Source organism: Carcharodon carcharias, chromosome 15, assembly GCF_017639515.1.
Source record: "Carcharodon carcharias isolate sCarCar2 chromosome 15, sCarCar2.pri, whole genome shotgun sequence".
Classification (NCBI taxonomy): Eukaryota; Metazoa; Chordata; class Chondrichthyes; order Lamniformes; family Lamnidae; genus Carcharodon; species Carcharodon carcharias.
Window position 1 is genome coordinate 103,126,300 of NC_054481.1, and position 24,624 is coordinate 103,150,923.

The 24,624-nt window shown below is 42.8% G+C and overlaps 1 protein-coding gene across 2 annotated transcripts in view; it reads left to right on the top strand.

Annotated features, from left to right (window-relative positions):
* LOC121288038 (PR domain zinc finger protein 2-like) overlaps positions 1-24,624 on the top strand; it is a 167,592-nt gene that overhangs the window by 58,836 nt on the left and 84,132 nt on the right. For both annotated transcript variants that reach the window (XM_041206286.1, XM_041206285.1), the window contains exons 2-4: positions 17,534-17,620; positions 20,569-20,686; positions 21,376-21,479. In XM_041206286.1, coding sequence (XP_041062220.1) covers positions 17,600-17,620; positions 20,569-20,686; positions 21,376-21,479 — 243 coding nt within the window. In that variant the 5' untranslated portion in view covers positions 17,534-17,599. The remainder of the gene's footprint in view (positions 1-17,533; positions 17,621-20,568; positions 20,687-21,375; positions 21,480-24,624) is intronic.

The window sequence follows — 24,624 nt, forward strand, 5'->3', positions numbered from 1 at the left end:
CCCAAGTTTTCCCAGTTTGTTTCCAGAGTGTTGAAGGACAGATGAATAAGCACAGGGAAAAGCGTTGACACTTTTTTTCTCTTCCGGGGTTAACACTTCCTGTAAACCAGTTGTATAACAAGAATTCACATTTGTATTGTAAGGTAGGAAAAGGTGCTAGGGAGCTTGACAGGAACATTATGAAAATAATTAACACCGAGCCACAGTAGGAAATATTCGGACAGGTAACTTAAAGTTTAGCTAAAAAGATAGGTCTTAAGGAGTTTGGAGAGGGAAATACCAGAGTTTAGGGCCTAGGCGGGTGAAGCACAGCTTATGCAAAAAGCCTAAATTGGAAGAACACAGAGACCCTGGAGGGTGTAGGGTTGGAGGAGGTTACAGAGATGAGAAGGAGTGAGGCCACGAAGGCTTTGGAAAACAAGGATGAGAATTTTAATATAGAGTCATTGCAAGACTGCGAACCTATATATATATATATATACGATATGAACACCAGAGTTTTGGATAACTTCAACTTTATGGAGGGTAGAAGATGGGATGTTAGTCAGCAGAGTGTTGGAATAGTCAAGTCTGAAGGTAACAAAGGAATGGATGAGGACTTTGCAGTTGATGACCTGAGGCAAGGATCATCAATATAGAACAACATCAAAACGAACAAAAGTCAGTGAAGTATTTTTGTTTAGTGTTTCAAAATGAGTATCAAAAATATAAATTAAACATGTTTTCTTCTAAAAACAAAATGTGCCAATTTGGGTCTCTTCCTTGTAGACTTCTGGTACACTGCATTCTTTTGTCAGTAGCATGCTTTGCCAGGGTTAGTGGCATTAGATTAACTTCTTGGTGAATTGAATGATATACTGGAACGCAAATAGCTTTTCACCACCATTGGCATCACTGTAGCAACTAATGTGAAGGGGGACATTTTTTTTCTATAATTGTCATGTCTTTTCCCCATATTTGAATAATTCCTTGGTTACCTTTTTTGAGAGAACAGCTGATCTTTACTTAGCCGTCTGACCGGCCCACCCACCTGTTTGTGACATGCATATTCTTTAGCAGCAGTCACTGGATAGTGATCACAAATAAGAACCCTTGTGCACATTTCCTTTCCCCAGCTTGCTCTTCTCCTCTTCTAGCCTGGGATGTTGAAATTCTGAAACAGCACACACTAAGAATTGAGGATGGGACATTGTGGTTTGTATGCACCCTTTATTTGAGGTGCAGGTCTTTGGTTGTTAACAGTCCTCTGACTGCTTTCTGAGCAGTCATTCCTTCTATGTGTACCTGGGATGTTGGCAGGCTATTCAGCTATAGTTGGGGAAAGGATTGAGGGTAGTACAGCTAAGCCCCACTTGTAGCCAGGCTGGCACTCACTGGCATACTGTTCAAATCAGACATTGAAAACCTTTCTGATCCGTCTAGTTGAGTACTACATCAAATGGTGCTCTTTTTCACCATGCCATCAAGGTTGCTTCTATCTTGGTCTTTTAAATGGTGGTTTAACATCAGTGGCCAATGTCTGTCTGCTGGCCTCTTTACCTCTTTTACTCTTTCATCTTTTGAAGGTTGTTGCAAGCCTCACGTGCTGTGAACCGGCATTTTTAAATAACCACTATGCTTTCGGTGAAGCTTGTGGAGTTTGGAGGCAGCTCATTAAAACGATAGTAAAACACTTCTCAACATTTGACTTCAAAAAGTACATTTGATAGTATTTACTTCCTTGTGCTTTTAAATAATAATGCACCTCATTTTTGCATTCTCCGAGTACTCTGTGCATTGTTTGTTCATAATAACAATCTGTACTTAAAAATAATTTCTAAGAACTGCATGTAGGTACAGAAAACATAACCATTCAGAGTTTTTTTATTAAACTATATGCATAAAATAAAAGCTTGGTCCTTTTTGGGGAAAATATATTTTATGCTTAAATTGGTAACAGTGCAATCTTGTAATATAAAAGCTTGGTCAAAGTAATTGGTAGCCATCCTGGAGGGTTTTTATTAACTAGGTTCTAAGTAAGTAGTTTTTTGTCAAATATATCAAAGTAATATATATCTTGTAATTTGAGCAGGCCTGCCAATGCCTCGGACTGATTTGTGGAGCTCAGCAGGTCACAATGACTAGTTAGCTCAATAATCAACCTCGCATGTGCATTCAAGTAGAATTCAATCTGAACTGTTATTCGCTTTGGAGAAATCTTCACCGTGCAGTTGTAATTCGAAAACAACAGATGTGCCCATCTTTTACTAGTTCTAACTCATGTCCACTCCAGATCCGCTTAATTTACTCTCTGAGCTCCATTTACATAGCACTCTTCTAGACTTGTGTGTCTGTATAATAGGGAAGCATTTTTCAGAACCACGAGTGATTGTTTTCCTGTCACGTTGTTTTATGTTTGTATTTTTCTACCAAAGGTCAGGAAACTGTAACTTAAAATTTTGTACACAATGGAGTGTGGTGACCTAAGGGATATTTATGAGTCATGTGATTAAAAGAGCAGTAAACTGGTGGAAAAACTAGTTCTAAATCCTTATTCAGGAAATCTGAAAGCTTCAGTTATCTGCCGAACCAACTGTCTTTTTTTAATATCTGATGGAGAACAGGAAAAGCAACAGAGTAGAAAGCAGTAATTATTAAACTTTGTTTCACTTCAAAATTACAAAAAGCAAATCAGCTTATTTTCTTCGTTAATTTCCCAGTTTTCATCCTCCTGTAATGTACTGTTAAAGGTATTGAATACAACTTGCTATAGAAAACTCTTCAAATATTCCAGTGAGTTGTGGAAGCAAACAGAGCTCCTGGAGTTCAGCTCATAATCTAGGCTGAAACTCCAGTGCAGTGCTGAAGAAGTAAAATGTTATACTGAGGCCCTGCCTGTATGATTGTTCAGCTGGACGTTGAAGATTCCATAGCACTTTGGAATGAGTTATCTCAGTAACCCGAGCAACATTGCTCCCTCAACCAATGCCACCAAAAATAGATTAACAGGTCATCTTCTTGTTGCTGTTTGTGGGATCTTGCTGTGTGCAAAATAACTGCAGCAATTATGGACATAAGTCACTGGGCTTCAGAGGCATTCATTAAATGCATGTGAGGTCAAGTTTCTAAGAGACATAGAAACACAGAAAATGGGAGCAGGTCATTCGGACCTTTGGGCCTGCTCCACCAGTCAATTTGATCATGGCTGATCATCTATCTCAGCACCATACTCTCACTCTCTCTCCATTACCCTTGATGCCGTTAGAGTCAGAAATCTATCATTTTCCGTCTTAGGTATATTCAGTGACTTGGCCTCCACAGCCTTCTGTGGTAGAGAATTCCACAGGTTCGCCACCCTCTGAGTGAAGAAGTTTCTCCTCATCTCAATTCTAAATGGTCCAACCTGTATCCTGAGACTGTGACCCCTTGTTCTAGACACTGCCCCCCCCCAACCCCAGGCAGAGGAAATATCATTTTTGCATCCAGTCTGTTCATCCCTGTCAGAATTTTATATGCTTCAATGAGATCTCCTGTTATTCTTCTAAACTCCAATCAATACCAACCTAGTTGGCTCAACCTCTCCTCATATGACAAACCTACTACCCCAGGAATCAGTCTGGTGAACCTTCGCTGCATTCCCTCTATAGCAAGCATATTCTTTCTTGGGTAAGGAGACCAAAACTGCACACATGATCTCACCAAGGTCCTGTACGCTTGCAGTAAGACATCTTTGCTCCTGTACTCAAATCCTCTCTCAATGAAGGCAACCATACCATTTGCCTTCTTAACTACATGCTGCACCTGCATGCTTGCTTTCAGTGATTGGTGTACAAGGACACCCAGGTCCCTCTGTACATCAACGTTTCCCAATCTACCACCATTTAAATAATACTCTACCATTCTGTTTTTCTTACCAAAGTGGATAACTTCACATTTATCCACGATATACTTCATCTGCCATGTATTTACCTACTCGCTCAACCTTTCTAAATTGCCTAGAAGCCTCTTAACACCCTCCTCATCACACTCCCATCAAGTTTTGTGTCATCAACAAACTTGGAAATATTACATTTGGTTCCCTCATCCAAATCATTACTATATTTTGTAAATGGTTGGGGCCCAAGCACTGATCCCTGCTGTCGCCGCCTGCCAGTCCAAAAAAGGCCCATTTATTCCTACTCTCTGTTTCCTGCCTGTTAACCAATTCCCAATCCATGCCAATATATTGCCCCCAATCCCATGTGCTTTAATCTTATGTGGGACTTTAACAAAAGCTTTCTGAAAATCCAAATACACCACATCCACTGGTTCTCCCTTATCTATTCTGCTAGTTATGTCCTCAAAAAAAACTCCAGTAGGTTTGTCAAACATGATTTCCATGTTGACTTTGTCTAATCCCGCTAATATTTTCTAAGTGTCCTGTTATCACACCCTTGATAGTTGACTCTAGCATTTTCCCTACTACTGACATTAGGCTAACCAGTCTGTAATTCACTGATTTCTCCCTCCCTCTTTTTTCAAATAGTGGGATTACATTTGCCACTCTCCAATCTGCTGGGAATATTCCAGAATTTACAGAATTTTGGAAGATGATAACCAACTGTTTCCATGGCCACCTCCTTGAGTACCCTGGGATATATATTATGGAGCCCTGGGGATTTATTGGCTTTCAGTCCCTTTAATTTCTCCACTATTGTTTTAGTAATAATAATTTCATTCAATTCCTCCTCCTCACCGGACATTTGGTTCCCTAGTATTTCTGGGAAGTTACTTGTGTCTTCCTCCATGAAGACAGAATTAAAGTAGTTGTTTAGTTGCTCTGCCATTTCCTTGTTCTCTATTATAAATTGCCTCGTTTCAGACCATAAGGGACCTACATTTGTCTTCACTGATCATCTTTTTACGTACTTATATAAGCTTTTACAGTCTGTTTTTATGTTCCTTGCAAGTTTACTCTCGTACTTTGTTTTTCCCTTCTTAATCAATCTCTTGGTCCTTCTTTGCTGAATTCTAATCTCCTCCCAATCCTCAGGCTTGCTACTTTTTCTAGCAACTTTATATGGCTATACAAATAGAAAATTTTCAGTGATTACCTGAGGCATGAATTTTATTTTGTGAAAAGTGCATTGTGACTTGAGCTAATGTGAAAAATAGACTGCTCTTTAAAAAAAATATTAGAGGCTAAACCAAGAAGGATTCTCCAAAATAATTTCAATTGATGGCTTGCCAGCAACAGTTCCCCCATATAACCTAGATATTGCATAAGTTCTGTGCCACGTTTTGTTTTATGATTCCCCTGTGGAGTGCCTTGGAACATTTTATTACGTTAAAGGCACTATATAAATGCAAGTTGTTGTGCCAGTTCATCTGTCTGAAGAAACTCAAATGCTATTGCAACACCATTGGCAAAATCTACATTGCTGCAACAAGCATTCACAGCTGGCAAAAACCAGTGAACCCACCCAAACCAGCTCTCTGCTACATCTGCATGTCACTACATTGTATGCAGTTTTATATTGCTGTCAGTGGCAAGTTTGCAGTATTCCCACCTTCAGCTGAGATAATGCTGGTTAACCTGAGCCTCTGACAGTGTCCCACTTTTGCTAAGCATGAAGGCAGTCAAACTGAGCACCTCCAATGAGGATGCACTTAGACAATAAAATGCAGTGTGTGGAGGTCATGGGTTTTTGCTTAAGTGTTGCTTTCTTGGAGCCAAGAGTAAAGCAGAGGAGTTTTGAGGCTCATTTTCACACAACCTACATCAAGTATCCCCTGTACAGTGAATGACAGATACAGTATAGTGCCAACAACGTACGGCTGGCTTCTAACTGGAGAGAGAAAATGTTTGTTTTACTAAATTTGATCTAGATAAAGCACTGGTTTATCCCAGAATTCATTTAGTGCCCTGCTTTCAAGTACTCATTTTTGCTCATTCATTGGAGAGGAGGGTACCTGACTGTTATTGCAGGCTTTCATACCTCTTTCAAATAGTAGAGGGTCAGTGCTTTCTGTCCCCATACAAACATAAGTCTCTGTGATTAGTCCCCATAGGTTACAAAAGGTTAAAAGCCACGATAAAGGGTTGACAGAACTTTTAATAAGTAGGAAAAAGAAATGTTTGTATCAAGGCAGACTTGCAATCCATGCTGTTCTGTGACGTTACTAGCAGGCCATCTGGAAATCAGTTTAACAGCATCAGGAATCCCAGGGGGTTAGTCATGGCATCAGGCAACATAAAAGTGTTACAAGGCAAGGTTAATTATTGCACTAATGGAAATCTAAGTCTGGATACTGTTTCTTATCTGAACCTTGAAGCTTGAGTCCATCATCAAGGGCAGCTGGTTATGTTAGGTCCTAGAGCTAGAGTATGCATCTGTTGCTGCACCACCAACAGTACAAATTATAACTTGGAAGATGCTCACAACACAATGGAGAGAGGACGATATCCAAATTGTCATCACTGAAACAACCTATAATTTGTGTAAACTACTCAAATTTAATCTCTGCAAGCCTTCATCCCAGAAGTGTTAGCTGTGGCTCAGTGGTAGTACTTCTGTCTCTGAGTCAGAAGGTATGGGTTCAAGTCCTAGAGACTTTGAGCACAGAATCTAGTCTAACGTTTCAGTGCAGCACTGAGTGAGGCATTAAACCAAGGTCCTGTCTGCAAGCTCAGATTAATGCAAAAGATCCCATGGCACTATTTTGACGGAAGAACTGGGTAGTTCTCCAGGTGTTCTGACCAATATTTATCTCTCAACAACATAACTAAAACAGGTTATCTTGCCTTTATCACTTGCTGTTTGTGGGAGCTTGCTGCAGTAAATTGCTTGCCATGTTTCTTGCATCGTAACAGTGACTGCACTTCCAAAGTATAAAAGTACTGCAATAAAAACAAAAATACCTTCCTTGAAGGCATTCCTTGAAGAGAAGTGGCAGTCAATTAAACACTAAGATAAAAGCAAAAAACTGTGGATGCTGGAAATCTACTGACTACTGCTGTTCTCATTGCATCCTGATCCACTCAGTGCCATGCGCCGTCATATGAACACACTCAACTTCTCCCTCCAACAGCACCGACGCACCCTATTTCTAAGCTGTCCTTGCCCCCAGTTTTATTTTATTCTTTGTCTCATCCGACGCATTTTTGAAACTTTGTCTCTTTCTTTCAGGTGCAAAGGAACTCAAGCTCCAAAAACTCATTGACACCAACGCCCATCCAGGACCCTCCACCCCTGCCCGTCCCTCTGTCCCCATCCCATCTTCCAATCCCAGCCCCGGCCGTGCATTCACCATACCCCCTGATGCTGAACGTTCACTTTCCCCTCTCTGATGCTCAACGTTCAGTGCTCAGCAAAGCACTCAGTTTCATGGAGATAAAAACAAAAAAACTGCGGATGCTGGAAATTCAAAACAACAGAATTATCTGGAAAAACTCAGCAGGTCTGACAGCATCGGCGGAGAAGAAAAGAGTTCAGTTCGGTCGAAGGGTCATGAGGACTCGAAACGTCAACTCTTTTCTCCGCCGATGCTGGCAGACCTGCTGAGTTTTTCCAGGTAATTCTGTTTTTGACTCAGTTTCATACCCTTTCGCTCTCATCTCAATGAATTTCAGGCTCGGCACGTGCTGAACTCTTCTTCCGCCACCTTCGTCTCCGTGCTCACTTGTTGGGCAGGAGATCCGTTCAACGGATCCTTTTACCCGCCTCCAATATTCTCCCTCCACCTGGACCCCTCCCTCTGGATACTAACCTGCTCTTGATCTTTTCATTTGAGAACTGTCGGCGTGACATCAGTCGTCTCAATTTCTTTGCTCCTCTCACCCACTCTAACCTGTCTTTCTCTGAACTTCTTGCACTCCGTTCTCTCAGGTCCAACCCTGACATTGTCATCAAATCTGCTGACAAGGATGGTGCTGTTGTTGTGTGGCGCACTGACCTCTACCTCGCAGAGGCTGAGCGTCAACTCGCAGACACTTCCTCCTACCTCCCCCTGGACCATGACCCCACCACTGAACATCAAGCCATTGTTTCTGGGACTGTCATTGACTCATCTCCTCTGGAGATCTTCCCTCCACAGCTTCCACCTTCATAGTCTCTCAACCTCGGACAGCCCGCTTCTACCTCCTACTCAGAATCCACAAACAGGACTGTCCTGGCACACTGATCGTGTCAGCCTGTTCCTGCCCCACGGAACTCATTTCTTGCTATCTTGACTCCATTTTCTCTCCCCTTGTCCAGTCTCATCCCACCTCCATCTGCGATTCCTCTGACACCCTACATCATATCAACAATTTCCAGTTCCCTGGCCCCAACTGCCTCCTCTTCACCATGGACGTCCAATCCCTCCACACCTCCATCCCCCACTGGGATGGCCTGAGGACTCTCTGCTTCTTCCTCAGACAGAGACCCGAACAATCCCCATCCACCACTACTCTCCTCCGTCTGGCTAAACTTGTGTTCTCACTGAACAATTTCTCCTTTAACTCTTCTCACTTCCTCCAAATAAAAGGTGTGGCTATGGGTACCTGCATGGGCCCCAGTTATGCCTGTCTCTTTATGGGGTATGTGGAACGTTCCTTGTTCCAGTCCTACTCCAGTCCCCTTCCACAACTCTTTCTCCGGTACATCGGTGACTGGTTCGGTGCTGCTTCATGCTCTCGTCTGGACCTGGAAAATGTTATTAATTTTGCTCCCAATTTCCACCCCTCCATCATTTTCACACAGTTCATCTCTGACACTTCCCTTCCTTGACCTCTGTCTCAATTTCTGGTGATAGACTGTCCACCAATATTCATTACAAGCCTACCGACTCCCACAGCTACCTTGACTACAGCTCCTCACATCCTGCTTCCATCCCACTCTCTCAGTTCCTTTGCCTCCATCGCATCCGTTCTGATGATGCCACTTTCAAAAACAGTTCCTCTGACATGTCTTCCTTCTTCCTTAACTGAGATTTTCCACCCACGGTGGTTGATAGGGCCCTCAACCGTGTCCAGCCCATCTCCCACGCATCCGCCCTCACACCTTCCTCTCCCTCCCAGAACCATGATAGGGTCCCCCTTGCCCTCACTTATCACCCCACCAGCCTCCGTGTTCAAAGGATCATCCTCCGCCATTTCCGCCAACTCCAGCATGATGCCATGACCAAACACATCCCCCCCCACCCCCCCACACGCACACGCACACACACACGCACACACACACACACACACACACACACACACACACACACCAGGCTCGGTGGCATTCTGCAGGGATCGTTCCGTCCGGAGCACCCTGGTTGGCTCCTCCATCACCCCTTACACCTCAACTCCCTCCCACCGCACCTTCCCATGCAACCGCAAAAGATGCAACACCTGCCCCTTTACTTCCCCCCTCCAAGGGCCCAAACACTCCTTTCAAGTGAAGCAACATTTCATTTGCACTTCCCTCAATTTAGTCTACTGCATTCGCTTCTCCCGATGCGGTTTCCTCTACATTGGAAAAACCAAACGCAGACTGGGTGACCACTTTGCAGAACACCTTCGGTCTGTCCGCAAGCATTACCCAGACCTCCCTGTCGCTTGCCATTTCAACACACCACCCTGTTCTCATGCCCACGTGTCCGTCCTTGGCCTGCTGCATTGTTTCAGTGAAGATCAGCGCAAACTGGAGGAACAGCACCTCATCTTCTGACTAGGCACTTTACAGCCTTCTGGACTGAATATTGAGTCCAACAATTTTAGATCATGAGCTCTCTCCTTCATCCCCTTTTTTTCCAATAATTTATATAGGTTTTTCTTTTCCCACCTATTTCCATTATTTTTAAATGTATTTCCATCCATTGTTTTATCTCTACCTTTTAGTCTTTTTCGATTCCTTCACCCCACCCCCAATAGGGCTATCTGTACCTTGCTTGTCCTGCTTTCTACCCTTAATTAGCACATTCCTTAGATAATATCACCACCTTCAACACCTCTTTGTCCTTTTGTCTATGACACCTTTTGGTTATCTCCACCTATCACTGGCCCTCTATCCAGCTCTACTTGTCCCACCCTCCCTTAAACCAGCTTATATTTCACCTCTCTTCTATTTTTACTTAGTTCTGTTGAAGAGTCATACGTACTTGAGACATTAACTGTGTTCCTCTCCACAGATGCTGCCAGACCTGAGTTTTTCCAGGTATTTTTCTTTTTGTTTTGGATTTCCAGCAGCTGCAGTTTTTTTGCTTTTATCAAGATGAAATGTAGCTGATAGATGAACTGGGGCTACAGGGTGGGGGAATAATTGGACCAGGGTGTAGAGATATAATTGATTCCCTGTTTTGAAATCATGCAGGTCTGTCCTTTTTCATGCATATTGCTTTGGCTTTGACTTTGTTACACAAGTTGATCTCCTATTACATTGCACATGGTTAAAAACACACTCCTGTCTCGGATGTGTGTCTCTTTATTTTCTTCTCTTCATCTTTACTGTTTTTGTTTTTCCTCCTTTTCTCCTCAAACCACCCCCCCGCCTCGGTTCGATCAGAAAGTGCTACAAGCTTTAAATACAAATTTCCACCAGCATAGCTGACTGGTACTGATACATCTGGGGACATTAGGTACACTGTACATGTGCAGATGTGCAATACTCAATCTCCTAGATCTAGCCAAAGATATCAATTCCCAGCCTTTGGGGAGAAGTTGAGATTTTCAAGTAGAAACTTTAATGAAGACATTAACAAAAATAGAAGACAATTCAATGGATAAATGCAATCATGGCATTATGAAATACATTTTTAAAGAAACTTATTTCAAATCCTTCTACTGGATATTCGAAATTTCAGTCACTGAGTGAGAAAATAAAGCATTTTTGAGTTGTGGGAGCCTTGTGTCCTGATGGCCTAATCAGAGTGACCAGCTTACATTGACAAAACCCATAAATGTGAACACAGGAATTGGGGGAAAAGGCACAAGTTTCATGTCAAAATGTAACAAAGGGAAGTCAGTTTTGTGAAAAGTGCATGCATATGTACTTTTTTCTCTTGATATATACTACCTAAAGCTGTGGAAACATTTTTAGTGCAAACTCCAGTATATCAAAACTGCAGGAACTTAGAATACTTGATCAAAAGTACACTTTAACCAACAGTATCTTTGCCATGCCTCAAATGACCAGGGAGTTTTATTAAAACGTAGCCGCTACTAGGAGGGTAATTTACAGATATTGAAAGATGTGGAAGCAGCTTTAAATACCATACATCTTGGCTGAATTCACAGCTCGCTTCTTGACCACATATAATTAGTACAATGTGAGTGCCACTAATATGATTCTTCTTCACTTCAAATTGTGACCTCTCACAGCCTTTATGTTGCACATATGGTTAGGTTTGTTCCCTTGTCATGAGTGTACATTTGTTTGCAGTTACATTGGTCACCATTAAAAACCATTTTAGAAAGTGCACAATAAATTATGAAATGTGCCAGTTAGAAACAAGGTGGGTCTTGGTCGCTACAAGTATTGACCAGAAAGCAGATATCTTGGTTTATAATTGAGTAGTTTCATCCAATATATGAGCAGGGAGATTTGGGATAACAAATTTAGCAGTTGGGACTGCAATGAGGCAGCTCGCCACCATCACCTCAAGGGCAGTTAGGGATAGGCAAAAATGCTGACCTAGACAGCAATGCCCACATCCTGTAAATGAATAAAAAAAAGGAGAGCATTTGGTCCATCAAGGGCCTATTACTATTGACTGATAGGGTTTCCCATTCGAAATAGGCTCAGTAAGTAAGCTGTGGTTGCTGAATTGTCTTGCAGGGGGAAAAAAACTTGCGAAGCCGTAATTCCAGCCTTTATTGTTAGTTTTATGAATATGAAAGGTTTTCAAGTCTGCTCTGGTTTTGGCAATCCACTGTGATCAGATCTACACTATGCCTAACAGGAAGATCTCTGATAACCTCATGCTACCCATGGATATGATTGCCTTTACCCAGGAGGAGGCCTTTGATAGAATATTGCACAACTACATGATGGATGTGCTCTCCAAAAATTGGTTTTGGGGAGGGAATCCAATGTGCATCCAACTGCTCAACACAAACAAGAGTAGTGCAGTTTCAATCAATGGGCGGGAATTGGAAATCTTTCGGATCAAATATGGAGTTGGACAAAGCTTCTCCCTCTTCCCTTTCTTGTTCACATGCTGCATTGAAACTTTTGCTGAGTCTATCAGGAAGGATGTGGGCATAAGAGGAGTAACAATCACAAGAAGTTGGGGGGAGCGGGGTGGGGACTCAGGTTAAAGCCTCTCTATACATGGACAACTTTGCCATATTCTGCTCTGATCTGCTGTTGGTTCACAGACTGATGAGCATCTACAACCATTCCAAACTGGCCTCCCAGCAAGAGCGAGGCCATTTTTTTTGGGAACTGGGCCAATTGATCCTTTGCCCCCTTCACCATCAGGTCCGGCAACCTGAAGGGGCTGGGGCATGTGCTGAAATCTGAAAAGAGCATTTAGCCATGGCAAAGCAGAAAATGGGCATCTGGGAGCTACCCTCCCTATCCATCCTAGTTATCGGGTGAGAGACGCTGATGGTGTTGCTGTACGTGGCGCAGATCTGGTCCATGCCCCTCTCCTATGCCATGGCAGTGACCTGAACTATCTTCCACTTAATGTGGAAATCAAAAAAGGACCGTGTCTGCAGGGACATGATGTACAAAAGGAGAAAAAAAGTGTCCAACATCATCCTCATCCTGGTGGCCACCTTTTTGTGTGTATGCACCAAGCTGTGCATAGACCTTTATGCTAACACCAAGAGCTGTAACAATGTGCTGAGGTCTATCTGTCTTGGGTGCTGCAATGGATTTTTATATTCATTCACTCGTGGGATGTGGGCATTGTTGGCTAGGTCTACACTTGTTGCCCATCCCTAATTGTCCTTCTTGAACCATGTCCACATGGTGGAACTCTTTTGAGCACAAATAAATAAACTAAATGAACAAAACCAGGGACCAAAGTAAAAGGCAGCCCCTTAAAGGAAAACTGCAAAAACAAAAGACACAATTTAAAGGAAACTTATAAACATTAAACCAAAATGTGATTAAAGTGGTCGATAAAACACCCCAGTCCCCGCAGTGCCCACTGAGCACGGAAGGCCTCGACAGTGCCGGTGGACAATGCATGCTCCCTCTCCAGGGACACCGGGCCATGAACGTAGCCACGGAAGAGGGGTAGATCGTCAGGGCGGACGACCCCCTCGATCAGCCGCTGCCTGGACCTGTTGATGGCCAACTTGGCCAGGCCCAGGAGCTGGTTCAAGAGGAGGTCTTCCTCCTTCCCTGCTCCCCCCTCTGCACTGGGTGATGTCCACGTAGTGTAAGTATACCCACATTGCTCTAAGGAAGGGAGCTTCCAGTTTCTGACCCAGCAATAATGAAGGAACCAAGATATAGTTCCAAGTCAGGATGGTATGTGGCTTGGAGTGGAACTTGCTGGTGGTGGTGTTCCAATGCATCTGCTGCCCTTGTCCTTCTCAATAGTAGAGGTCATGGGTTTGAAAGGTGCTGCCGAAGGAGGCTTGACATGTTGCTGTAGTGCATCTTGTATGTGGCGGACACTGCTGTCAGTGTGTGCCGATGGTGGTGGATGGGGTGCCAATCAAGTGGGCTACTTTTGTCCTGGTTGGTGTTGAGCTTCTTGTGTGTTGTTGGAGCTGCAGTTTGTACAAGCTTTGGATGGTCAAGAGGGGAGTTACTTGCTGCAAAGTTCCCAGCCTGTAACCTGCTCTTGCAGCCACAATATTTAAACTGCTGGTCCAGTTAAGTTTCTGGTCAATGGTTTACCACCACCACCACCACCACCACCATAGGATGTTGCTGTTGGGGAAATTTGGTGATGGTAATGCAGTTGAATGTCAAAGGGAAATGGTTACATTCTGTCTTGTTGGAGATGATTATTGCCTGGGACTTGTGTGGCACGAATATTAGCTGTCACTTATTTTAGGGGAAGGCGGTAACGTAGTAGTAATGTCACTGGACTAGTAATCCAGAGGCCCAGGCTAATTCTCTGGGGACATGGGTTCAAATCCCACCATGGCTGCTGGTGAAATTTAAATTCAGTTAATAAAAAACCTGGAATTAAAAGCTAGTCTCAGTAATGGTGATCATTAAACAATTGTCAATTGTTGTAAAAACCCATCTGCTTCACTAATGTCCTTTAGGGAGGGAAATCTGCTGTCCATATTTGGCCGGGCCTACATGTGACTCCAGATCCGGAAGTTGACTCTTAAATGCCCTCTGAAATGGCCAAGCAAGTCGCTCAGTTGTATCAAACCACTACAACGTCTAGAAGGAATGAAACTGGATGGACCACGTGCTATTGACCTAGGCACCAGGAATGATGACGGCAAACCCAGCCCTGTTGATCCTGCAAAGTTCCCCCCACTAACATCTGGGGACTTGTGCCAAAATTGGGAGAGCTGTCCAACAGACTAGTCAAACAACAGTCCTCAACGTAGACTTCATGGGGTCCATAGTCACAAGGCATCAGGATAACAATGGGCAAGGAAACCTGCTGCTGTTTACCACCCTCCGCCTCAACTGATGAATCAGTACTCCTCCATGTTGAACACCAAATGGAAGAAGCACTGAGGATGTCAAGGGTGCAGAATGTATCATGGGTGGGGACTTCAATGTCCATCACCAAAGGTCGCTCTGTACCACCACTACTGACCAAGCTGGCCGAATCCTACAGGACATAGCTGCTAGACTGGGCCTTTGGCAGGTGGTGAGGGAACCAATAAGAGGGAAAAAACCAATTTGACCCCTCCCTCACCAATCTCCCTGTTGCAAATGCATCTGTCTGAGACAGTGTTGGTAGGAGTGACCACTGCACAGTCCTTGTGGAGACAAAGTCCCCTCTTCACATTGAGGATACCACCATCGTGTTGAAGCAGATAGATTTCGACAGATGTAGCAACTCAAAACTGGGCATCTGTGAAGCACTGTGGGCCATCAGAATTGTAGCCAACCACGATCTATAACTTCATGGCCTGGCATATCACCCACTCTACTGTTACCTGCAAGCTGGGGGATCAACCCTGGTTCAATGAAGAGTGCAGGAGATCATGCCAAAAGCAGCACCAGACATTCCTAAAAAAGTGATGTCAACTTGGTGAAACTACAGCACAGTTCTACTTGTATGCCAAACAGCAGAAGCAGCATGCAATAGATAAAGCTAAGCGATCCCACAACTAATGGTCAGATCTAAGTCCTGCTACATCCAGTCATGAATGGTGGTGGACAATTAACTAACATCATCTTTGATGATGGAAGAGCTCAGCACATCAGTGCAAATAGAAGGCTGAAGCATTTGCGACCATCTTCAGCCAGACGTGCCAAGTTTATGATCCATCTCGACCTCCTCCTGAGATCCCAAGCATCACAGTTGCCAGTCTTCAGCCAAATCGATTCATTCCATGTGGTATCAAAAAACAGCTGAAGGCACTGTATACAGCAAAGGCCCTGACAACGTTCCAGCAATAGCACTGAAGACTTTGTGCTGCAGAACTAGCCATGCCCCTAGACAAGCTGTTCCAGTGCAGCCATATCACTGGCATCTATCAGGCAATGTGGAAAATTGACCAGGTATATCCTATCCACCTAAAGGATGGCAAATTCAAACTGGCCAATTATCACCCCATCAGTCAACTCTCAATCATCAACAAAGTGATGGAAGGGGTTGGCAACAATGCTATCAAGCAGCACTTGCTGAGTAATAACTTTCTCACTGATACTCAGTTTGGGTTCCAGCAGGACCACTCAGTTCCTGACCTCAGTACCACTTTGGTCCAAACATGTAGAAAAGAACTGACCTCAAGAGTTGAGGTGAGAGTGATTGCCCTCAATCAAGGCAGCATTTGACTGAGTGTGGCATCAAGGAGCCCTGGCAAAACTGGAGTCAATGGGAATCTGGGAGAACTCTCCACTGGTTGGAGTTGTACCTAGTACAAAGGAAGATGGTTGTGGTTGTTGGAGGTCAATCATCTGTGCCAGGAGTTCCTCAGCATAGCTTCCTAGGCACAACATCTTCAGCTATTTCATCAATGTACTTCCTTCCATAAGTTCAAAAGTGGGGATGTTTTCAGTTGATTGGGTCAAAATCCTGGAACTCCCTTCCTAACAGCATTGTGGGTGCACCTACACCACATGGACTGCAGCGGTTCAAGAAGGCAGCTTGCCACCACCTTCTCGAGGGCAACTAGGGATGGGCAATAAATGCTGGTCCAGTCAGCAAAGCCCACATCCCATGAATGCTGTTTCTCTTTTAATTCAATGTTCAACACCATTCATGACTCTTTGGATGCTTAAGTAGCCCATGTCCATATGCAGCAAGACTTGGACAACATTTTAGGCTCGGCTGACAAGTGGCGAGTAACATTTGTGCCTCACAAGTGCCAGACAATGACCATCTCCAACAAAAGAGAATCTAACCACTTCCCCTTGACATTCAATGGCATTACCACTGCTGAATCCCCCATAATCAATATCCTAGGTTTACTATTGGCCAGTTACTGAACTGGAATAGCCATATAAATACCGTGGTTTCAAGAGCAAGTCAAAGGCTGGGAATTCTGAGGTGAGTAACCTCAGTAAACAAAGCCTGTTCACCATCTACAAGGCACAAGTCAGGAGTGTGATGGAATACTCTCCACTTACCTGACTGAGGGCAGCTCCAACAACACTCGAAGCTTGACTATATCCAAGACATACCAGTCCGTTTGATTGGCACCCCATCTGCCTCCTTAAACATTCGCTCCCACCACCACCGATGTACAGTGGCAGCAGTGTGTAACCTTCTACAAAATGCACTGCAGAAACTCACCAAGGCTCCTTCGACAGCACCTTCCAAACCCATGACCCCTACCGCGCAGAAGGAAAAGGTCAGCAGATGCATGTGAGCACCTGCAAGTTCCACTCTAAGTCTCACATCTTCGAACTCTATCACCATTTCTGCATTGTTGCTGAGTCAAAATCTTGGAACTCCCTTCCTAACAACACTGTGCGTGTACCTACACCTCATGGACTGTAGCGATTCAAGAAGGCAGTTCATCCTTGCCCTCTCGAGGGCAATTAGATCGGCACATTCCTTTTGAAGGACACACTAAAGCCACTGCAAAGGCTCAATATAGTAAAGGCCACTGAGTAAGGTCCTTCCACCATTAGATACCAAGGGGCTACAAGCCTTGTGAAACTCATCAGGTTGCATGTTTGACATGAAATGATTATTGTAATTATAATCTGTAGTTGCAAGTGTAGTGAGACACCTCGAGAGTGCCATATACTGTATTGAAAGAAATGTATCTATTTTACATTTTCCATAATAGTTCAAATTTAATATTACATAATGTATCTTTACACATTTTATGAATAAAGTATATTATTGGAAAAAAATAGCTTTTATTCTAAGAGGGGGAGGCCGAGCGTGTGATATGTAGAATGTTACATTTCTTGTGCTAATTACCAACTCAAATAAGTATTTTAAGATTGTTGTATTGCTTCTTTAAGATGTGTTTTCACTCTTTGTTTTGCAGTGATGTGAGCCAATGACTAATCGATCAGAAGGGGGTACCTATTCGCGAGAGATCCTGTAGTTCGCAATGGAGGAATTAAGTTTAAATGTAATGCAAATCCTTTCATTGTATAGTGGATTCTGTATTATTATTTATTACCTTTCACACTCGGCTGAGAGGGAACAAAATGAAGTGTCTTAGACAAAGAATAAGTGGGGGAGGGGGAGGCTAGTTGCGGTGGGCATGCTTGTCTATCCTCCTTGACTACAAACTATTGTTTTAAATCCCTTGCTGTTTTCGTGGCCTAGAAATGTGTTGGATGACTATGATGATTACTTTTATTTCTTGTGTGGTTTAACATTTCCTGATAGACTTACTGGGTCAAAGATTCGCATTGAAGGCCCAAGGTTATCAGCTGGATACAATCGTATTTCCCAATCATTGCATTGGTGGTTCACCCTGTCAGATATCCATTCTCGTAAAAATCCCAGATTTCAGCCCAGTTGTTTGAGGAGGGGTCATATTCATGTTTCAGATTATCTTCAGGAATGCTGTAAGCAGTATCTCCCACCTTGGCAGCAGAGAAGGTTATTTCTGAAGAATTCATGCTCTATCTTCCTCCAATTTTCAGTGTTTTTTCTTAAACGGATGCTGGAAATCTGAAATAAAAACGTAAAATGCTTGAAATATTCAGCAGATCGGGCAGCATCTACAAAGAGAGAAATAGGGTTAATGTTTCAAGTTGATGGCCTTTCATCAAACTCAATGGCATTAATCGTGTGTGATGATGAATGTCAGATAGCTGTTTCACTGCAGGATTATTGTAGCTAAATGTGATCCTATCTTTTACAGACCTGATACCAACAAGGCTTTCTGGTTAATGACTAGTTTGCTCACTTTTTTTTAAACATCTCCAAATTCAAGGGATTGAAGTAATTTGCAATGATGTATTCATGGCCTGAGTGAGATTAACTAACTCAACAAAAACAGAATTACCTGGAAAAACTCAGCAGGTCTGGTAGCATCAGCGGAGAAGAAAAGAGTTGACGTTTCGAGTCCTCATGACCCTTCAGCAGAACTGGGTGAATCCAAGGAGTGGGGTGAAATATAAGCTGGTTTAAGGTGCGGTGGGGGGGGGGATTGAAGTGGAGGGGGGTGGTGTGGTTGTAGGGGCAAGCAAGCAGTGATAGGAGCAGATAATCAAAAGATGTCACAGACAAAAGAACACAGAGGTATTAAACTTAGTGATATTATCTAAACGAATGTGCTAATTAAGAATGGATGGTACAGCACTCAAGGTATAGCTCTAGTGGGGTTGCGGGGGGCATAAAAGATTTAAAAATAATGGAAATAGGTGGGAAAAGAAAAATCTATATAAATTATTAGAAAAAAACAAAAGGAAAGGGGAAGAAACAGAAAGGGGGTGGGGAATCTCAACGGTATCTGGCCCATCTCCCGCGCATTCGCCCTCACGCCTTCACCTCCCTCCCAGAAACATGATAGGGTCCCCCTTGTCCTCACTTATCACCCCACCAGCCTCCGCATTCAAAGGATCATCCTCCGCCATTTCCGCCAACTCCAGCATGATGCCACCACCAAACACATCTCACCCCCACCCCCCCCCGCCCCGGCGGCATTCCATAGGGATCGTTCCCTCTGGGAAACCCTGGTCCACTCCTCCATCACCTCCTACTCCTCAACCCCCACCTATGGCACCTCCCCATGCCCACACAAAAGATGCAACACCTGCCCCTTCACTTCCTCTCTTGTCACTGTCCAAGGGCCCAAACACTCCTTTCAAGTGAAGCAGCATTTCACTTGCATTTCCCCCAACTTAGTCTACTGCATTCGTTGCTCCCAATGCGGTCTCCTCTACATTGGAGAGACCAAACGTAAACTGTGCGACCGCTTTGCAGAGCACCTGCGGTCTGTCCGCAAGAATGACCCAAACCTCCCTGTTGCTTGCCATTTTAACACTCCACCCTGTTCTCTTGCCCACATGTCTGTTCTTGGCTTGCTGCATTGTTCCAGTGAAGCCCAACGCAAACTGGAGGAACAGCACCTCATCTTCCGACTAGGCACTTTACAGCCTTCCAGACTGAATATTGAATTCAACAACTTTAGATCTTGAACTCCCTCTTCCATCCCCATCCCCTTTCTGTTTCTTCCCCTTTCCTTTTGTTTCTTCCAATAATTTATATAGATTTTTCTTTTCCCACCTATTTCCATTATTTTTAAATCTTTTATGCTTCCCCCACCCCCACTAGAGCTATACCTTGAGTGCCCTACCATCCATTCTTGATTAGCACATTCGTTTAGATAATATCACCAAGTTCAACACCTCTGTGTTCTTTTGTTCTTTTGTCTGTGACATCTTTTGATTATCTGCTCCTATCACTGCTTGCTTGTCCCTACAACCATACCACCCCCCTCCACTTCTCTCCCCCCCCACCCAACCCCCACCTTAAACCAGCTTATATTTCACCCCTCTCCTTGGATTCACCCAGTTCTGCTGAAGGGTCATGAGGACTTGAAACGTCAACTCTTTTCTTCTCCGCCGATGCTACCAGACCTGCTGAGTTTTTCCAGGTAATTCTGTTTTTGTTTTGGATTTCCAGCATCCGCAGTTTTTTGGTTTTAACTAACTCAACATCAATCACGGTTCAAGACTAGCCCATTGCTCAGCTATGTTACCCACAGGATAATGATACTCCATTGAGCCACATACATCCCCATTTGAGAAATGAAAAGTTAAATAGTGCCCTGTCTCCTTGTGGATGTTCCACATCCAATGGTATGACCTAAAAAGGTTTTTTATCCTATCCACCACCACTGGTTGCACTCGTAAACTCTTTGCAGTTCAGAGTAACTCATTGTATTCAAACAGCATGTTCTGATAAGGTGCTATATAAATCCAAGCCTTTTTTCCCATGCATTACCTGACTGAGAATAGAAAGTGCATTGTAAATCCCCAGTTACAAAATTGTTTTATCTGAAGATAAGTTTATAACAACCAAGCTCATAAAATCATCTTTGTTATAACTCTTTCTTTGTAGAGCGTTCAAGTGTCTGCACCTAAAATTGAGATGTTAGCTGATGTGCCTCAACGTGTTTTGAAGGGACTTCCTCAAGAGGTGACTTTACAACAGTCAGCGGTTGATGAAAAACGCTTAGGTGAGTATTTGTGAATAGCTTCTTGAACCTAAAGATGACCAGCATTTATAGAAAGTTAGATTTCATCTTTGAGAAGCTTGCAGATTGTACACTCATGTTATTTGAACTGTACCTTTTGTCGTTTTATACTGGTCCAGTTTAACTGAGTGCAGGTCAGTATTACGTAAGGTGCATTATATTTAAATGGACGACCAGAAAAAATATCTTATAACTGTGTACACTGCTTTATTGTCCAAACATTGAGGAAAGAATCACTATTTCAGTGTTATTCTACAGTCTAACTCCAAATAGATGTTTAAAATCTGGTTATGGGTGTACTCCCTTGCTTTCAAATTTTTTAGTGAATTTTCAGCAATTTTCTCATCTAGGGTTCACCTGCATCATGAATTGGAGCCTGGATCGTAGTTGCTTTTGCGCACCCCCCCACCCCCCGCCACTCCTCCTGGTCATCCCTACCACCTCCAAGCAGATTTGCAAAGCCATTTAGAAATGTTACATAGGCTTTCACAAGCGAGCAGCAGTTCTGTATGATGTAATAAATAAAATACCAGATAGAAAGCTCCATGCACAATTGCTCCCTACCACCTCGAGCATAGTTTTAAGTGAATATTCTTTCAGCCGAAATATAAACACTTGAAGTTTCATTATTAAGTCTTGGCCACGTAGCTTCATAAAACTTTGTCTTTCAGGTGTGTGGGCCACAAGGTCCATTCAGAAAGGCAGAAAATATGGTCCATTCTCAGGAGAAAGGAAGAAAAAATCACAGGTCAAGAACAATGTGTATATGTGGGAGGTAAGGGCTGTCTGGATTCCAGGTGGTTAGTGTCTTATTTAAAAGACGTAACTAGTTTTGGGAACAAATACTTGAATATAAATATCCTTTTAACTCATTCAGAAAGTGAATGTATATTAAGTGTCTGATTAATAAAAAATACATGTGTTATTGCTGAAATAACTGTGATTAATGTTTGAATTACATTCTTCAATCTTCACTTTATTCCTCCTTTTCCCTGCCACCATCTCTGTCCTGGAAAATTGACACTGCCTTTTTTAAAAAAGGGGAAAGGTTTTCAGGCTTTTTGTGGTTTTGTGAAAATATGACTTGTTTTAAAAATACGAACTTGCCACCTCCAAGTCACTGGAGATCAATCTGTCATAAGTTGCTTAATTTTCATTAGACTATCTGTGCAAACGATGAGCTGGAACATAAAAATCATAAAATATTTACAATCCAAAAGAGGACCAATTGATCCATTGTGTCAGTGCTGATTGAACATGAGCTATCAATACCTAATCCCACCTTCCTATCCTAAGTCCATAGCCCTGCAGGCCATGGCTCTTCAAGGAGACATCTAAGTACTTCTTAAATGTGATGAGAGCTTCTGCCTCTTACCATCCTTTCAGGCAGTGAGTTCTAGTTCCTTCCACTCTCTGGGTGAAAAACTGTTTCCTCATCTCCTCTCTAATCCTTCTACCAACTACTTTAAATCTATGCCCCCTTGCTTTTGACCCATTTGCTAAAGTAAATAGGTCATCCCTTTTACTCCAGCCTAGGCCTGTCATAATTTTATTCATCTCAATTAAACGGCCCTCAGCCTCCCCTGTTCCAAGGAAAACAATCCCAACCTATCCAACCTTTCCTCATGGCTAAAATTTTCCAGTTCTGGCAACATCTTCATTAATCTCCTTTGCACCCTCTCCAGTGCAAACACATCTTTCCTGAAATGTGGTGACCAGAACTCTACAAAGTACTCAGGCCAACTAGTCTAGTAGTATTATATACCATTTTAGCATAACCTCTCTTGTTAGAATCTCCATTGAGACCAATAACAGTTTGAAGAGAAATTTGAACTTTGAGTCATTAGCTGAAAGGATGGCACATCAAGACTTCACATCTTAAAAGAACTTCTACTGTATTGATGACAAAAGACAAAACACTATTAAGTAAACACTATTAACTTTTTGTATGCAACTTATACTTTCAACTACTAAACAAAGTCTGCCACTTTCTACTTGAATGACAACCGAAAAACCCAATTTTGTTGCGTTACTCGGTGTCTAAAGCACTGTATAAGTCCAATCGCCTGGAACCGATCCAAAGTGTTTCACAGCACTCAAGGGTTTACTTCTATTCTGTTCCTTTCCCAGTACTATCTTAAACTGAAAGTTTACCCTGGGGACCCTCCCTCTAGCTTGAGCTGGATGAATCCTCCAGCCTTGCTTTAACTCCTCACAAATTTGGTCTTCAAACTGAGTTCAGGCCCCACCTGCCTTTCATGTGGTGAAGGATAGAGTCAGCATTTTCTCTGCTTAAGGTGCAGACCAGGCTAATATCAATCTCTTTTGGCTCTCCTGGCTGCAGACTACACCAAACCAAAAACTGTGCCCAGTGATGTCTGTGATGGGTTTAGAGGGAAGCCTGAAACTTGATCTCAAAATGGCTTTCTCTATCCTCCTCCCCATGGCAACAGGCAACACACAAACCTTGAATGCAAGTAGAAATGTTAATCAGCTATCTCTGATCACCACTGCTTTTATCTTGGAAACAAAGGAACAGGTTCCACCTAGATTCTTCACGATACCAACAATACCTTTCAGGTTTTCGGAAAGTAAGGTCTTACTGGGAACGAAAACTGCTGTTTCTAAATTCACAATGTGTAAATATCTGGCACCTCCCTTTCAGTAACACAATGTGATTCTTCCTTTTGATTTAACAATTAAACCACCCAGGTTTACTGTCAGACTCTAGCTTGGATCACATGACTCTATCTTTACATGTAGATTGTTATCTTATAAACCAAATTATTATATTCTATGCCTCTGCTAATAAATGAAAGCATGCTATCTTCCCTCTTAACCACCTTATCGACCTGTCCTGCTACTTTTAAGAACATATACTGTAAGCCTTCTCTATTCCTTTGGACTACTCAGTATCCTTCTATTTGCTGGGTACTCTCTTGTCTCCCGAAGTTTTGATGTTTTGCAAAATGAAACTCCATTTGCTTTTTGCTCTGTATTTCATGTTTAAATTATAGATGCTGTGTTGACCTTGTGGAACAATGCATGTGTTCATTGCGCTGTATTACAGAAGACATGAGTTTGTGTCTGTAGTCTTAACTGAGTTGATCTTAATGGCTATCTATCTGCATCATTTTCAGCGTGCTGCTTATTTGGTGAAAGTAGAAAACCCAAACTAAACATTTAAGTGAACTTTGAGATTCTATTTACAGTACATTTGATACAACATCAAAGTAATCTGCTACCATTTTGTTTAAACAAATTGAGGCAGATGCCTGAATTTGTTTTGTATATCAATGTGTTTTTAAGAAAGTTGTTGGATTATTTGAGACTGTTGATGAAAAGGAAATATTTGGGAGTAAAGGTGATGTGATATTTAAAAAAATGTAGAGCAGCTAGCCTGAGGTTTTAACAATTTTTGTGCTCATTCTTTAACATAAATTGAGTGAGGGTTAATATGTTGTAATAATTAATGTGAATAATACACTGGGACAGTGGTTGAAACTTGCTTTTATGATGTATGACAGAATATTGCAAAAAAAAAAATCAATATTCACAAAGGAGAGTGGTTCATTCCCCCCCCCCCCCCCCCCCCCTCCCCTCCCCCCACATCTCCCTCATGTGTCACTGGGTCAAAATCCTGGAGCTCTATCCCTAACAGCACAATGGGTGTTCCTACATTAAATGGACTACAACAGTTCAAGAAGGTGGCTCACCACCATCTCCTGGAGCAATTACAGATAGGCAACAAATGCTGGCCTTGGCAGTGATGCCCACATCCCATGAACGAATAAAAAAAGTCCTATGCAATAAAACAATTCGAGTATGCAGAATGCCAAAACTCAATTCAAACCTGTCTTTCCCAATGCCTCCAATGCTCCTATTTTTCAGCAGGTGTCATTATGATGGTGGCCCCAGGC